At 37.9% G+C, this 18,585-nt stretch overlaps 1 protein-coding gene across 1 annotated transcript in view; it reads left to right on the top strand.

The window, feature by feature from the left end:
• The first annotated feature begins 2,645 nt into the window (after window positions 1–2,645).
• Window positions 2,646–18,585, top strand: part of COQ3 (coenzyme Q3, methyltransferase) — a 21,473-nt gene continuing 5,533 nt past the window's right edge. Inside the window, 4 exon segments of the mRNA XM_007464305.1 lie at window positions 2,646–2,765; window positions 10,903–11,029; window positions 14,253–14,405; window positions 16,952–17,051. Coding sequence (XP_007464367.1) covers window positions 2,657–2,765; window positions 10,903–11,029; window positions 14,253–14,405; window positions 16,952–17,051 — 489 coding nt within the window. The 5' untranslated portion in view covers window positions 2,646–2,656.

The raw sequence follows: 18,585 nt of genomic DNA, 5'->3' as shown, positions 1-18,585 counted from the left end.
CAAGTGAAATAATATTTTCAGAATAAAATTCTACAGAAAAAGTCTACTGGCTATGATATGCACATTTTTAAGCAAGATATGAACTAGAGCCAAAAGCATTTGACAGTTTGATTTACTCTGCCATAATATGCAAGCTTCTTATCTGTAGATATTTTTAAAAACATAGTCACAATGTATGTGATTATTAGTAAATACATCACTATTATAATTAGATATTTGGGTTTTCAGTTTAGAGAATTCATCATTTCACTGACATTAATGGAGTATGTTTACCTTGAATGGTAAGATTTTATAAATAGGGCTTCCATGATTTGGGATGTGAATGCTAAAACTTATACGTAAGTTAATTAGATGTGTAATTTGGTTATGAAGTCTTTTCTAAAATGATACCACCAGAAAATTAATAGATTAATTTTTTGAGACAATCATTGGTCTGGATTGGTTAATAAAAACTGTCTTAAGAGGTTTTCTTTTCAAATATTTCTAGTGTATTAATCATACTTGTTTTTGTGGAATGGGGGTAAACCACACCATTAAAAGAATAAAATGTAATTTGGAAAGAGGTAATTATAAGATTTGTTTCAGGCCCCAAAATATAAATAAAGATTGGTGTGGAATTTCAGTGTATATGTTTCCTGCCCTTGTAAAATGTCTTTTTAAAAAAGCATCTATTTCTAATGGTATAACACAATAGGTGAACTTTCCAAACATCATCTTTTTTTTAATGTCTGAGTTATTTTGTTTCTTCAAAGGAAGACATGAAGTATAAATAGTATTTTTAATTTATTGAAGTTTCTAAAATGTGCAAAGCATGGTTTAGTGGAAATAGTATTAGATTCATTGGATTGTCCTGCCTCTGCTGTTTGATATATTTGGGGCAAATCACTTAATCACAGTGGAACTCAGTTTCTTCAGCTGTATAATGGTGGAATTAGATTATCTCTAAGGTCTTAAGTTCTTCAGTTTTAAGTAGAATTTGGTTGTAATGTCTAAACCTTATATGAGAAAATGGGCTTAAAATAACTTAATACCCCTTAAAATAACTCATGTGTGATGAGTTACATTGATACCATGAAGGTTTACTAGGTGTCATCTATAGAGTTTTCCTATAAAAACACATAAATCTGCCACATTCTGATTGTGGTAATGTTAAGATAAAATTATCTTAAGTTACCAATTTATTGAATATATGGAATTTTGTAAATACAAAAATTTACCAGTTAAACCTAAGTGGATGTAGTAGTGTTATCATTTCAAAGAGGTAAAACTGTGTTAGCTGTAAGGGAGCACTTAACCCTTAACTTTAATGAAAAAAGTTTATATAAAATTATAAAATTGAATTTCAAAGTATTAAATATATTTTTAGTTTTCTAGCAAAATAAACTGTAGACTCTGTAACACGTTTATGTGTGAGACCATGGGGATGATCTGAGAAATATCTCACAACAGCCATACATCGCATTATAGCTGCTGTTCCTCCAGTACAACTTGGGTTTAAGTGTCATTGGAAGAGCCTTTTATTGATATTTGTAGAGAAAAGTACTGCAAGCTAGTTTTGCTTATCTGAGCCAAACTAGTGGGTATTCAAGAGGCTTTTGTTTCCTATTGGTATTAAGGCAAATCACTGATTGCCTTTGTTGTTGAACTGAAAATGTAGTGGAGAGGCTCTGAAGCCCAGTGAGGGGAATCATTCAGAGAAAGTACGTGTAAATCAAGCTCTTAGAACTTTAATCGTACTTGCACTTTGCTTTTTCCTGGGATCTGTCACTCCAGCAGATATAACACATGCTAAATGTTCTTTTGTGCAGAGCTTTCTGCCTTCAGTTGGAGAGATGGTCATGCATCTTGAGGAGTTCTGAAGACAACTGAAAAATCTGCAACCACTCTTAGGAGGAGGTCAATATTTTACTAAGAAGCCATAAGGGAAAGACCATTACTGAGCAGTAAATTTGACTAATACAAAGAACCCTTTACCAGTCTGATCCTGCCTGTTAAAAATGTATAATGATTTTGTCTTTGATGTTGGACGTTTATCATTGTTCTTACCCAAGGAAAGGCTGTTACACATTTAGAAGTAAAATGTTAGGTTGCCTGTTCTAACCATTAAGTGAAGTTTGCCTAGCCTGAGTGATTAACAGTTTCCTGCTATGTAATGTGTGCCTTGTCGGGAACATTATCAGGTCACTCACAGAAAACAAACTTTAAATATAGACTTCTGGCCCTCTGACATTTGAGTGCCTTGAAATGGGAAACAATTCTCTTAGCGAAGAAGTGCTTCGGATCTTTTGTAATTATAAGTTTCGGTCAGTGTCTTACAGGAGTGTCCTTGGGAGACATCTGTTAAATATGAAATAATTAGAGCTATACAGGAATAAAAGCTACATCACATAGCTTGAAGTGGTATCATTACTGATGGCTACTTTGAGGTGGTCATACAGGAATAGGCGTAATGGAGGATCTTGAAGTTAGTTTATGACAATAGAAACATTCTATAGTTTAACTGCATGCACAGTTTGACATGTTGAGCGTTAAGAATAACTAGAGTCACACATCTATAACACCCATCACTGCGACCATGATTAGTTTGGCTCTCGGAACCTTTCTGTTGGGGATCTTTTGCGGGAGGGACCGGAAGAGGTGGATCCTTTCTGTCACGATGTGGGGCGGCCGCAAGCTGAGCTCCTCCGGGACTCGATTTTTAGGAGCGCATAGGTCGGCGTTCCGGAGCGCACAGGCTGACTGTCCTCGCTTAACCACGTCGGCGGGTGAGTGTGTGCGTGGGGGTCGCTCGCACGCAGCCCACGGCGCGTGCCGGCTGTTTTGCGCAGGCGCAGGCGAGGGCGGCGGGCCGTCTCGGGGCTCCGCGCGGGGTCAGCCAAAGACCTGTACGTTGGGTCCTGGGCCTCGCTGTCCGTAGGACGCTCGGCCTGGGCTCTTACCGTCCCTTACCCCAGAGGCTGGGAAAAATAGCTGAGGACTAGAGGTCCTGGCCGAGGAGAGCGCAGCCTCTGGGCCGCCGACGTGTATCCAGTGACCTTTGTCTTATTTTCGTTGAGCTGCTCCTGCAGGAGCCGGCCACCGCTGTGCCGGCTGGAGTCTCAAGGTCACGTGCCTTTTTCCTTTTCCCCGGCGGGAAAGGACACCAGCTGTCTCATAGTTATTGGTCGCCTTTTATTTGTGTTTTGTTTGCACGTATCTTGCCATGTTTCAGAATTTAAGGCAGCAATATTATTTTTTGATGAATAGGTGAATTCAACACATTGTATTGGCAAATAAGATCAAGAAAGTAGCACACCGAACCTGATCCTTGTAGAAGACAGTGTGATTATTTAACTCCCAATATTAACCAGAACGTTAAGTTCATTTTTTACATGAAACTCATTTAACAAATACTCTTTGCCAGGCACTGGGAATTTTTTAAGAAGTGATACCTAAGGGCCTCTTTAAAAAAACGTCAGGATGGAACTAAGATCAGGTTATAAAGAGCAAAAACTGGGAAACTTAAAAGCCTCCAACAGAATTGACAAGTTGTGGGAGTTCCCTGGTAGCCTAGTGGTTAGGCTCCCGGGATTTCACTGCGGTAGCCGGGGTTCAGTCCCTGGTAGAGGAACTGAGCTTACGCAAGCTGTGTGGCCTGGCCAAAAAAACAAAAACAAAAACAAAAAAAGAATTGATAAGCTGTTACTCTCAATAGAGTGAAAAATAGTGCAGCCAATAAACATGATTTAAATCAATGTGTAGCCACATGGAAAATGATTAGATGTAGTGTTAAGAAGGTAAGTTACAGAAGACCTAAATAGACATTTCTCTGAGGAAGGCGTACAGATGGCCAACGGGCACATGAAAAGATGCTCAGTATTGCTAATTATTAGAGAAATGCAAATCTACAATGCGGTATCACCTCACACCAGTCAGAATAGCCACCATTAAAAAGTCTACAAATAATGCTGGAGAGGGTGTGGAGAAAAGGAAGGCTCCTACACTCTTGGTGGGAATGTAAATTGGTGCAGCCACTATGGAGAACGGTGTGGAGGTTCCTTAAAAAACTAAAAATAGAGTTACCATATGATCTTACATTCCCATTCCTGGGTATATACCTGGAGAAAGCTCTAATTTGAAAAGATACATGCACCTCAGTGTTCATAGCAGCACTATTTACGATAGCCAAGACATGGAAGGAAACTATGAGTCCTTTGACAGATGAATGGATATAGAAGATATGGTATATATACACAATGGAATATTACTCAGCCATAAAAAGTGAAATGATGCCATTTGCAGCAACATGGATGGACCTAGAGATTATCATACTAAGTCAGACAGAGAAAGACAAATATCATTTATATGTGAAATCTAAAAAAATGATATAAACGAACTTATTTACAAAACAGAAATAGACTCACAGACATAGAAAACAAACTTACGGTTACCAAAGGGGATAGTGGTGGTGGGGGGAATAAATTAAATTATGAGTTTGGTATTAACATATACACACTAGTATCTATAAAATAACAAGAACCTACTGTATAGCACAGGGAACTCTGTTCAATATCTTGTAATAACATGTAATGGAAAAGAATCTGTCTGAATCACTTTTCAGTACACCTGAAACTAATGCAACATTGTAAATTAACTATACTTCAATTTTTAAAAAGGTAAAAAAAAACCTTACAAATCAGTTTGTATTATTAACTTGGAGATATATAGTGAGAATAGAGATACATCAAAATTTTAACAGTGATTATCTGAGGTGGAGTTGGTGATCTATCATTTTATCATTCATTATATACTTTTCATAATTTTTTTCAGTAAATATGTCTTATAATCAGAAATTTAGAAAAAATACAGTATAAATATTTCCAAATTTTGGAAGTGAACACAGAAGGAGTAAATATTTGGGATGAGGGAAACTTCTTAAACAAGATCTTTAGGGAGCTGTCTTGAAGTTGTCCAGTTTTAGAAGAAGTTGGAGTGGCCAAAGGACCAGCTTGAGTATCTGTGAGGAGGTTTCTAGGAAACTGCGAGGTGTTCCTTGAAAAGTACAGTGTGGGTGGAGGGCTGGAAAAGAGGGCAGAGAATGGCCAGGGATAAGACACTTATTAGGCCATGACAAGTACACGAAAGACCATGTACACCCCCTGGGATTGACTTTATCTTCAAGACAGTGGGAAATCACGGAACGAACAACATACTCAGACTCGTTTATTAGAAATAACACTTGGCAGCTGTGTAGACAGTGGGACAGAGACAGACAAGACTAGGCTCAGGGAGGCCTTAGAGTAATGCAGACAATAAACGATGAATGCTGGAACCACGCCGTTGGCACGGTAGAGGGCTTATTCACTGTCAGCATGGTACCTGATAGGTGCTGATAAATCACTTTTTGAATAAATTAAATGAAAAATTTCCCCATTCCTTTAAAATTTCAAATACCAGAATGATCACAGATTCGAGGTAAAGAAGGAATTGGTAGCATTCTCTTAATACAAACTTGATTAGTTTCTCTCAGTTATGGTGAGGTAGATTTTAAGGCCCTTAAGAATTCGGGCCATCCTGATGACTGAGGGACTAATTTTCCAGAAATAGGGGAGGTGAGAGGGAGATTGGGGTCATCACTGACCAGAGAGCAAGGACTGTGTTGAAATCTTTGTGGCTCAATTTCATGATAATACCTTACACAGCTGACCCTTGAACAACACAAGTTTGAACTGCACCAGTCCTCTTAAATGTGGGGAGTTTTCTCCCAATAAATATGTACTACAGTACTACACTGCCTGAGGTTGGTTGAATCCAAGGACATGGAGCAGCAGATGTGGAGGGCCGACTGCAAAGTTATACCTGGATTTTTGACTGCATGCGTGCCTTGGTGCTGCTAACCGCCACATTGTTTAAGGGTCAACTGTAAATCCTTATCTGTGTATCACAGTCTACATAATTCTCTGATATCTCATTTACCTACCTAAAGTCATAAGGGAGGTGATATTTGACCTGGGTCTTAAAAAATAACACAGATAGAAATGGTGGAAGAGAGAATAACTTGAGCTAAAGCCTAGAAGCACAAACTTTTTTTCTGAGGATGTTAAAATGAATTTTGGCCAGGCTGTGAGGTCCTATTAAACAAAACAAAATTTTAAAAACATAAAAAGCTCAGGAGAAAAATGTTCAGAGACTATGAAAAGACAAGACATGAAATATAAATGACCATTTGTCTTAGTCCATTCCTACTGCTACAACAAAATACCACAGGCTAGGTGGCTTATAAACAAGAAAAATTTATTTCTCACAGTCCTGGAGATTGCAGAGTCCAAGATTCGGTGTCTGGTGAGTGCTCACTCCCTGGTTCATAGGTGGAGCCTTTTTGCTCTCTGGGGTCTCTTTTTATAAGGGCACTAAACCCAATCATGAGGGTTCTACCCTCTCAAAGACCCCCGTCTCCTAATACCATCCCCTTGAGGGTCAGGATTTCAACATGTGAGTTTGGGGGAGACACAAATATTCAGACCATAGCACCATTAAACTTAAAAAAAGACACTTAACCTCACTCATGATAAATTAAAACTATAGTGAGATACCATTTTCACCTATTGGATTAGCAAAGATAAAAAAGTATGATAATACACTGCATAGGTGACTATCAAAGTATTATCAGTGTGGGGAAACCAACACTAGAAACTCATAGTTTCTAGTGAGATTGCAAATTGGTTCAACATCTAAGAAAGTAATTACAAATTTGTAAATGCACATGCCAATTGACACAATTCTTGCGGTTTTACATACAGGTACTCTCAAAAAGAAATTACCTATGTAATTCAATCTTATGTTTTCGGAATAGCAAAAAATTAGAAATAAATAAATGTACATTAATAAGGCACTGCTTAAGGCAGAAATAGAGACACAGATGTAGAGAACAAACGTATGGACACCAAGGGGGGAAAGTGGTGGTGGTGTGATGAATTGGGAGATTGGGATTGACATGTATACACTGATGTGTATAAAAGGATGACTAATAAGAACCTGCTGTATAAAAAATAAATAAAATTAAATTAAAAAAAAAATAGGGCACTGCTTAAATAAATGAGTTACAGCCATACAATGGATTACCTTGCAAACCTAAAAAAAGGAGGTTCTTTATGCTCTATTATGAAAAAAATCTCCAAGATACATTGATAGGTGGAAAGAGCAAGGTGCAGAACAATGAGTATACTGTGCTACATTTTGTATAAAATGAGAGAAGTTGATACACAAAAATGAAATATGTATAAAATATCTGGAGGCTTACGTGCAAATCTAGTAACATTGGTTGCCTGCAGAGAGGGAAGTTGGGTACCTAGAGTCAGGGGGAGGAGAAGCACTTTGTAGTGTCCACTTTTATACTTTTTAATTAAAATTTTTCTATTTTGAAATAGACTCATAAGAAGGTACAAAAATAATACAGAGAATTTCCATATGCCCTTCACCCAATTCCTCAGTGATAACATCTTACATAACCATAATACATTGTCAGAGTCAGGAAATGACGTTAGTATGATGCCATGAACTAAACTACAGTCCTTCTTTGGATTTCACCACCTTTACATGCAGTCATTGTGTGTGTGTGTGTGTGTGTGTGTTACCACACATAGAGATTTGTGTAATAACCACCACAATCAGGATATGGAACTGTTGCACAATCACAGCGAAACTCCTGGTAATACTCCTTTATAGTCAAACCTTACCACCAACCTTAAACCTTGATCTATTTCCCATTACATTATATTATTATTTCCATTATAATTTTGCCATTTCACAAGTGTTATGTAAGTGGAATCTTACAGTATATACCTGTTGAGAAAATGTTTCTGCACTCAACATAAATACCCTTGAAATCCATCCAAGTTTTTGCATGTATCAGTAGCTCATTCCTCTTGATTTCTGAGTAGTATTTCATGATATGAATATGCCACAGTTTGTTTAACCATTCATCTATTGTAGGATATTTTGATTGATTCCAGTTTGGGGCTGTTATGGATAAAGTTGCTGTGAACGTTGATGTACAGGTTTTTGTGTGCACCTAAGTTTTCACTTCTCTGGGATAAATGCCCAGGAATGCACTTGCAAAGCTGCATGATAAATATATGTTTAACTTTATTAGAAGCTGCTAAACTGGTTTTCATGGTGTCTGTACCATTTTACATTCCCACTAGCAATATATAAGAGATCTAGTTTTTTCATGCCTTGGTCCACACCTGGTAATATCAGGGATGGTTAAATTTTAGCCAATTTGATAGGTATGTAGTGGCTTTCATTTGCATTCCTCTAATGGCTACTGCTATTCAACATCTCTTCATGTGCTTATTTGCATCTGTATATCTTCTTTGATAAATGTCTGTGTCTTTTTATAATACCCACAGCCATTTTAAAATTGGATTGCTTATTTTGTTTTTCTATGGGAGGTTTTTTGTTTTTCTGTTTAGTTTTACTGTTGAGTTTAAAGAGTATCTTTATATATTCCAGATACAAGTTCTTTATGGGATATATGTTTTACAAATATTTCCTCCCATTCTGTGACTTTACTTTTCTATTTCTTAACAAGGTGTTTTGCCGAGCAAAAGTTTTAAACTTTGATTAAATCCAATTTAATCAATATTTTCTTCTATGGATTGTGATTTTGGTGTCAGATGTGAGAACTCTGTGTGTAACCCTAAATCAGGAAGATCTGCTCGTATATTTTCTTCTAAAAGTTTTATAGTTTTGCATTTAGATCATTTTGAGTTCAGTTTTGTATAAGATGTGAGATTTCGGTCAAAATTTTCTTTTTTGTCTATGACGTCTAATTGTTTCAACACCATTTACTGAAAAGACCATTCTTCCTCCTTTGAACTGCTTTTGCACCATTGTCAAAGTATCAGTTGGGTGAATTTTTTTTTTTTTTCCTCTCTCTGGACACTCTTGTTGCATTGATATTTCAGTCTGTCTCTCCTCCAGTACCACACTGTCTTGATTACTGTAGCTCTATGATAAGCCTTAAAATTGGGTATTTGATTTCTGCAGTTTTATTCTCCTTTTTAACATTGCTTATTCTGTCTCTTTTGATAGAAATTGTTTCAAACATATAGATCAATTTGGGGAGGATTTATGTTGACTCTTCCAATACATGAACACAGTATGTTTCATCATTTACTAGGTTGTCTTTGATTTCTTTCATCAGCGTTTTATATAAATTTTCAGCATACAGAATCTGAGCATGTTTTGAGGGATTTATACAACAATGGAAGTATTCTTTCTTGGACTGATTTTAAATAATAGAGCATTTTGAATTTTGCTTTCCAGTTGTTCATTGTTAATGTATAGAAACAATTGACTTTTTTGTGTGTTGAATTTGTAGTCTGTTACCTTGCTGAACCGACTTATTCCAGGAGTACTGGCTAAGATTTTTAGTAGTACGTTGAATAGGAGTCATGAGAATGGGCATTCTTGCCTTGTTCTTGATTTTAGGTGTAAAGCACTTAGTCTGACTATCACCATTAAGTACTTTGTGAGCTATAGAATTTTTATGGATGTTCTATCAGATTGAAGAATTTCTCTTTTATTCTTAATTTGCTGAGAGTATTTAGTCGTAAGTGGGTGTGGAGTTTGTCAAATGTTTTGTCCACGTTAGTGAGCTTATGTGTGTTCTTCTCTCAACTATTAATATGGTAGATTACATTGATTGATTTTCTACTCTTGAACTAGTGTTGCATAGCTAGAATAAATCCTACTTGGTTATGCTGTATTTTTCCTTTTATATGTTGCTGGATTCTGTTTACTAATTATTGAGAATTTTTGTGTCTGTTCATGAGAGAAATTGGTCTGTGGTTTTCTTTGCTGTACCATCTTTGTCTGGTTTTTGTCTGGTTTTTGCCAGAGTAATTTGTCTTCTTGGTGGATTCTCTCTCTCTCTCTCTCTTTTTTTTAATTGAAGTATAGTTGATTTACATCTATATATGTAGATTTATATATAGATGTAAATCTATAGATTTACATCTGTATATGTAGGTTATTACATGTATATATAACCTATATATCCTATATATAACCTATATATCCTTTATAGGTTATTACAAGATATTGAATATAGTTTCCTGTACTATATAGTAAATCCTTGCTGTTTTATCATAATGTAATGTCCCTGGTAGTTTTCTTTGCTCTAAGGTCTACTTTGTTTAAATGTTTATTGAACAACTGAATGTTCTGCAGCAGAGTAACTAGTTCATAAAGCAGGTCCCTGTGTAAGTTGCAACATATAAACTGAATGACTATTTATTTTAGGAGATATATATGTCTATAAGTGCACATTTTTTTCCCTCTGTAAAATGTGTTGAGCATACATATAAATCCATTTCATGTAGCTAACATGAAAGTGACATAATTTGAACTGGTTTTGATAAATAATCTCAAAATTAATATTACCCTAGTTTGTGGGAATTCCCTGGTGGTCCAGTGGTTAGGACTCTGCGCTGTCACTGCTAAGGGCTCGGGTTTGATCCCTGGTTGGGGAACTAAGATCCCACAAGGTGTGTGGTGTGGCAAAAAAAAAAATTACTCTAGTTTAAAAGGTAATGTAGTTTTAATTTGAATATCATTTTAAAATAATTTTGTGCAGCATAATGTGTATGTAAAAACAAATGGCATGAAAAACTTTACCATAGGCATTACTTATTTTTGATGATTATTATTTCAGAAATATCTGATTGGAGTTAGATGGCAGAATGCAAGATTTTTATTTTATAATTTAAAGTAAAATCTAAAATTAAGGGGAAAAAACCCTTTTGTTTATCAACTGTAATATAAGATTGCTGTATAAAATAGTTTCTTCAGTTACATGCATATCAGGGATTCATACTGTGCAATGCTTTCTCTAGACATTTAATTTTCCTTTCTCAGCTTATTCAAAAAATCAGCTCAGTTGGACTCTACAAATTAAACCATCGGTTTTCAGTGAATACAGAATCATGTGTTTCGAATCCTATAGCATGACTTTTGCGTGCCTGAATAGGATGAAAAGTTACAGGTAAGTTTATTCATTACTGTGGCAAATATTCACATAATTATGTGCAATAATAGTTTAGTATTGATTGTGTTTAATAAACTTTGTCAGTATAGCTCATGTGGTTTGATTAAAGTAGCTTTTATTTATTTAAATATTCTTATTTTTCCAACAGCTTTTAAATTTGGGAAATTTCAAACCCACAGAAAATTTGTAATATAGTATACATCCAGTGCATGCCTTTCATCCATATTTAGCGATAGCTTTTATTTTATTTTATATATATGTATATTTTTGCAGTACGAGGGCCTCTCACCGCTGCGGCCTCTCCCGCTGTGGAGCACAGGCTCCGGACGCGCAGGCCCAGCGGCCACGGCCCACGGGCCCAGCCGCTCCGTGACATGTGGGATCCTCCCGGACGGGGGCACGAACCCGCGTCCCGTGCATCGGCAGGCGGACTCCCAACCACTGCGCCACCAGGGAAGCCGGATAGCTTTTAATTTTTTATTTTTAGTTTGTTTTTGTTTTTTTTTGCTGTACGCGGGCCTCTCACTGTTGTGGCCTCTCCCGCCACGGAGCACAGGCTCTGGACGTGCAGGCCCAGCGGCCATGGCCCACGGGCCCAGCCGCTCCGCAGCACGCGGGATCCTCCCCGACCAGGGCACGAACCCGTGTCCCCTGCATCGGCAGGTGGACTCCCAACCACTGTACCACCTGGGAAGCCCCCGATAGCTTTTATTTTTAATGCAAGACTATATTACTCAGAGAACTACTTTTTACTTCCTCATATCCTTATGACAGGACACAAATAACGCAGTGCTTAAATCATAAATGATTTGGGTGTAACATAAATATAAGGTGGTTAAGTATACATTTTAGATAGTAAGATTGAATCAAAGTAATATCTTTATGTATTCATATATTAGAAACCAATTTCTAACTTTGTGAAAAATATTGCATTGGGTTAAGGTATGAGCTCTGTTTTCCAAGTGCATGCTCTACTTCTCATAAATGAACTGGCTGTTTTAAGATTGGATGTCTGTAAAATCATTCTTAGTCAACTGAGCAACCACCTACTGTTAACTATTGTTAAGTTAGTCCTTTTTTTTTTTTTTTTTTTTGCGGTACGCAGGCCTCTCGCTGTTGTGGCCTCTCCCGTTGCGGAGCACAGGCTCCTGACGCGCAGGCCCAGCGGCCATGGCTCACGGGCCCAGCCGCTCCGCAGCATGTGGGATCCTCCCGGACCGGGGCACGAACCCGTGTTCCCTGCATCGGCAGGCGGACTCTCAACCACTGTGCCACCAGGGAAGCCCAAGTTAGTCCCTTTTTTAAAAAAAAATTATTTTATTTATTTAATTTATTTTTGGCTTCGTTGGGTCTTGGTTGTGGCATGTGGTATCTTTCGTTGCGGCACACAGGCTTCTCTCTAGATGTGGCGTGCAGGTTTTTTTTTTTTTTCCCCTCTCTAGTTGTGGCATGCAGGCTCCAGAGCACGTGGGCTCTCTAGTTGAGGTGCGTGGGCTCAGTAGTTGCGGCAAGGGGGCTTAGTTGCCCCGTGGCACGTGGGATCTTAGTTCCCCGACCAGGGATTGAACCCGCGTCCCCTGCGTTGGAAGGCAGATTCTTTACCACTGAACCACCAGGGAAGTCCCTGTAAGTTAGTCCTTGATTACTGAGGCTTTGCATGAAGCATGAAAAAGAGGGTAATATTCATAAAATAATATTAAAGAAGAGTGATATTTGACTCTTAAAAGGATATTAAGTAATCAATATAGAATGTACTCTATGTAGCTTAGAAAAACGTAGTAAAATTTAAATGGCATTAGCTATGCTAATGTAACAACCTATTCTCTTTTACCCAAGAACCTCTGAAGGATTTTCCTATCATGTAGTTTGACATGGGACCTGGTGTAGTGTCTGTCTGATCCCCATTTAGTCCCTGTTTGATTCCATTTGATTAAAAAATATATTTACGTGAATTATATACTTTTCTGGGCCTTCTCCTTCAGATTATTTATTTGACAAATGTTTCCCGACCACCAACTGTGTTTTAGGAACTGTGCTTGTCACTAGGAATAAAATGGTAAGCAAGACAGCTTAAGTTCTAATGGAGAGACATGATCAACTAATCACATAGGCTCACAAAGAAGTACAGAGTTGTATAGGAGTTAAAATAGGACAGTATTAGATGACATTCCATTTAAACTAAGGTCTAAAGGATGAGAAGAAATTAATTAGGTGTGTAGAGGATGGAAGGGGGAATGTGAGAACAATGTTCCAGACAGAGGGAATGACATGTGCAAAGTATCTGGGGAATGAACAAGCATGGCCAATTCAAAGAACTTAAAAAGAAGGCGCATGTGGCTGGAGTGGGGAGGACGAAGAGAGTAGTGGGAAGTGACTTTGGAGAGGGAAGAAACTGGGGACCAAATAATTCAGAATATTGTATGCTATGCTAAGGATTTTGGTCTTTTTCCCAAAGTCACTGGAAAGCCATGGAAGCAGTTTAAGTGGGAAAATAGCATGATCATATTTATATTTCAGAACAGTCACTCTGGGTGCATTGTGGGGAACAGATCAGAGGGGGATGAAGTCCTAAGCAGGCCAACTAATTAGAAGGCTAGGAGTATAGTTCAGTCAAGAGATGACGGGAGCTTGTATTAGTATGATCAAGCAGTAGAAATGGAGAGAAGGCTGAGGCATCTGAGTTCAAATCCTGCCTCCACCACTTAATCTCTCTGAGCCTTCCTTTTCTTGTCTGTGCACTAGAGATAATAATAGTACCTACCTTATGGAGTTGCTGAGGATTAAATAAGATGACATATGACATATGGGGATTTCTTAAACAAGCAGTACCTGGTATTTAGTAAGTATTCAGTAAATAGTTACTACTACTACTACTACTACTACTACTACTACTACTACTACTACTACTACGTGACCCAAAAGGCCAAGTTTTATAAAGTTTCATTTTTGTTGTAACTTACTTCGAAAGCAAATTAATTTGTTTCACCTGTGAATATATATATATATACACACACACACACACACACACACATATACATATATATATTTATTTATAAGCAATGTGATTATAAGAAAACTTGTTTTGAAGCATCAAAAATGAGCGACACATGTATTTAGAATCTAATAAATTGCAAATTAGAATATCTTTCTACTTAATATATCCCATGTTACGTTTTTTTAAATGGCAGTTTTTGCCTGGCTCTTCCTTCTGACCTCTTAGACTCCCTTGGACAAGACTGCACAGTACTTCCCGGACCACTGTAGACAGCAGTGAGGTGAAGACCTTCCTGGCCTTGGCGCACAGGTGGTGGGACGAGCAAGGAGTATATGCACCTCTTCACTCTATGAATGACCTGAGGGTGCCATTCATTAGGTAACATTACAGAAATTCTAGGTCTTTTAAACTACAACTCTTTTCAATAATTCATTTTCTTTCGAGTTCATTTTTCTCTCGGTTTATGCCTAGGTTCAAAATGCTGCATTTTAACTTTGCTTTAGAAATTAGGGAGATTCTCTTCAATGTCCATTGTTTGACAATATTAATTTTTCTTTTTTTTTATTTTTTTTTTTGTGGTGCGTGGGCCTCTCACTGTTGTAGCCTCTCCCGTTGCAGAGCACAGGCTCTGGATGCGCAGGCCCAGCGGCCATGGCTCACGGGCCCAGCCACTCCGTGCCATGTGGGATCTTCCCGGACCGGGGCACGAACCCGTGTCCCCTGCATCGGCAGGCGGACTCTCAACCACTGCGTCAACAGGGAAGCCCTAAATATTTTTTTAATTTAATTTAATTTATTTATTTTTGGCTGTGTTGGGTCTTCGTTGCTGCACACGGGATTTCTCCAGTTGTGACGAACAGGGGCTACTCTTCATTGCAGTGCACAGGCTTCTCATTGCGGTGGCTTCTCTTGTTGCGGAGCACAGGCTCTAGGCGCGTGGGCTCAGTAGTTGTGGCTCACCGGCTCTAGAGCGCAGGCTCAGTAGTTGTGGCGCACAGGCTTAGTTGCTCCGCGGCATGTGAGATCTTCCTGGACCAGGGCTCGAACCCATGTCCCCTGCACTGGCAGGCGGATTCTTAACCACTGTCCCACCAGGGAAGTCCCAAAACTATTAATTTTTTAATAGCATCACTCGAGTTCTACACTGCTTCATAAGTTAACTTGAAGTATTTTTGGGTATTATCGAGTTAATTAGAATTAAATCCATGTGAAAAAGAATTAGGGTCCTATGGCATCAAGGTCATCTTATAGCATCTTTGGCCTTTAGGCAGTTCTGATAAAGGGAATAGTACTGAGAAAGTTCAATTCAACAAATACTTTTTTGAGAACACCTTGTACAGAGCTTGGGAGCTGGAATCTGTAAAAGCTACTGAGATATTCATCATTCAAAACACAGTCTGTGTGCTTCAGGAGCTTAGAGTTTGCCATGGGAGATAAAGGCAAGGGTTCATCAGACTCCACTTGTCAATTGTTCATTCGTTCTTTTGTCCATTTATTTATTTATTTATTTATTTATTAAACATTTTTGAGCAGCCGACATGGGCAAGGCACTGTGATAGACACAGAATATCAGATTCAGACTGCCCTCAAGGAACTTCCTGATTGGTTTTTGCTGGTTTTATCAGTGCAGCAAAAAGAAAAATATTGGCACATTCTTATTACCACTGAATTAGTGGATCATTGAAATACTAAGGCAGAGAAAAGCAGAAATGTCATTCTGTTAGGCTAGATGAGTGGTTCTCAAGGTTAGCCCTGGACTAGCAACATCAGTATCACCTGTGATCTTGATAGAAATACAAAATTCTCAGGTCTGACACCGGACCTACTGCTTTGGGGGCTCAGCAGTCTGTGTTTCCCTTCCAGGTGATTCTGATGCACGCTCAGCTTGAGAGCTACTCTGTTCCAACTAATGTGACACTGCTAGTTAGACATCACACTAGAAAAGAGCATCCAGGGCAGTACAAATTATGGTTAGAAGCTTAGATTTTTATTCTGATCATAATTAAAACCACTGAAAGGGAGCAATGTGATCTAAACTATGATATAAAGAAGTCATTTTGGCCAATGTGTGAAGAATGGATTGGATTTCATTTGAAATGGGTCCTTTCTGTATATTATAATGTTCTGAAATTATCTACTTAACCACTATCTAGGTTTTTCTTAGAAGTCAATTAATTTGAATAGCAATAAAAGATTTCCTAAGATGTCCTTATTATATATGACATTTATTTTAATATAAGTATAATTAGAATTTGTATGTAGTCCAACTTAAAAGTTTAGTTTACGATACTGTTAGCTATATATATCTGTGTGTGTATATGGGTGTGTATATGTGTGTGCTTACATTTGTGGATGTGGTAAAATATTGCTATGATTATCTTAGAATTAAGTTTACTTGATTTGGATGCCTGTTTACATGATCATGAAAACACCACTAAGAAGATGAAAAGTGACTCAATTTAGAAGGGAATATAGGCAAATTCTGAAAATATAGATCTCCAGTCTGCTTCTACTAAACCCTGTAAAATAACCTATTTGTTGCTGATATGAAATGGGTCTAGCAAGTACTAGCAACATAGCTAATAATACCTCAGGTGACATGATATCTCAAGTGAATAAAATTAGGTTAATCTAAACTAGATTGTTTTTAAAGTTTTTCTTTAGATTATTACTAAATTAGTAGTTAAGTCATAATTATTACTAGATTAGTTCAAGAACTTTAAACCTCCTGCTTCTGATTAATAAAACTATCTTATAAATGAAGCATAGTGGCATTTTATGCTGAAAATAAAAGTTTTTTTTACCCCCAAAATCAATAGTCTATTTAAAAAGAGAGTTTAATATTTCTTTGAAAATTTGCACTTTTAAGACTTTATTGATAAAATTAATGATTTGTTTTTATATATTTTGAATTTTTTTAAAAGAGACAATCTTTTAAAAACAGTTGCTGATCACCAGCCAGGAAAACCTTTGTCTGGGATGAAGATTCTTGATGTTGGCTGTGGTGGTGGATTGTTAACGGAGGTAAGTGATTTACAACTTTCCTGACATTTTTCCTTTTTTTTTTTTTAAAGGGAACTTTATTTATTTATTTATGGCTGTGTTGGGTCTTTGTTGCTCTGCGGGCGTTCTGTTGTTGCAGTGAGCGGGGGCTACTCTTCATTGTGGTGCACGGGCTTCTCATTGCAGTGGATTCTCTTGTTGTGGAGCATGGCCTCTAGGTGCGCAGGCTTCAGTAGTTGTGGCACGCGGACTCAGTAGTTGTGGCTCTCAGGCTCAAGAGCGCAGGCTCAGTAGTTGTGGCGCACGGGTTTAGTTGCTCCGCGACATGTGGGATCTTCCCGGACCCGGGCTCAAACCTGTGTCCCCTGCATTGGCAGGCGGATTCTTAACCACTGTGCCACCAGGAAAGCCCAACTTTCTTGGCATTTTTAACTGGGAAAAAAAAAAAAATTGAGAAAAAGTGGGCTTATGTCTCTTTTATCCTTTTAACAAATAATATTGTTCATTTTTAAAACAGGAAGTGTATAATGTTGTTTTTAATATTTTTATGATTATAGACTAGTACATGCTTTTTCCTTTCTTAAAAATATATAAGTATTTCTGGGCTTCCCTGGTGGCGCAGTGGTTGAGAGTCCGCCTGCCGATGCAGGGGACACGGGTTCGTGCCCTGGTTCGGGAAGATCCCACATGCCGCGGAGCGGCTGGGCCCGTGAGCCATGGCCGCTGAGCCTGCGCATCCGGAGCCTGTGCTCCGCAACGGGAGAGGCCACAACAGTGAGAGGCCCGCATACCACACACACACACACACACAAATATATATATATAAGTATTTCAGAAAATTATAGTGAGGAATTTTTTTTTTTCCCACAAAAATGGGGCACTGGTAAAAATAAATAAATGGGACCTAATTAAACTTAAAAGCTTTTTCACAACAAAGGAAGCCATCATCAGAACAAAAAGATAACCTACTAAATGGGAGAAAGTATTTGCAAATGATATGGTTGATAAGGGGTTAATATCCAAAATATATAAACAGCTCATACAACTGAACATCTAAAAACAAACAACCAGGTCAAAAAACAAACAACCAGGTTAAAAAATGAGCAGAAGACCTGAGTAGACATTCTTCCAAAGAAGATATACAGATGGCCAATGGGCACATGAAAAGATGCTCAACATTGCTAATCATCAGAGAAAGGCATATCAAAACCACAATTAGATATCACCTCACACCAGTCAGAATGGCTATCATTAAAAAGTCTACAAATAACAAATGCTGATGACGATGTGGAGAAAACAGAACCGTAGTACACTGTTGGTGGGAATGTAAGTTGGTGCAGCCACTACAGGAAACAGTATGGAAGTTCCTCAAAAAACTAAAAATAGAACTACCATATGACTGAGCAGTTCCACTCCTGGGTATACATCTGAAGAAAACAAAAAAACTAATTCGAAAAGATACACACACCCCAATGTTCATAGCTGCACTATTTACAAGAGCCAAGATATGGAAGCAACCTAAGTGTCCATCAACAGATAAATGGATAAAGAAGAT

The sequence above is a fragment of the Lipotes vexillifer genome, unplaced genomic scaffold (assembly GCF_000442215.2).
Source record: "Lipotes vexillifer unplaced genomic scaffold, Lipotes_vexillifer_v1.1 scaffold1073, whole genome shotgun sequence".
NCBI classification, from domain to species: domain Eukaryota; kingdom Metazoa; phylum Chordata; class Mammalia; order Artiodactyla; family Lipotidae; genus Lipotes; species Lipotes vexillifer.
This window is presented reverse-complemented; position numbering and strand designations above follow the sequence as displayed.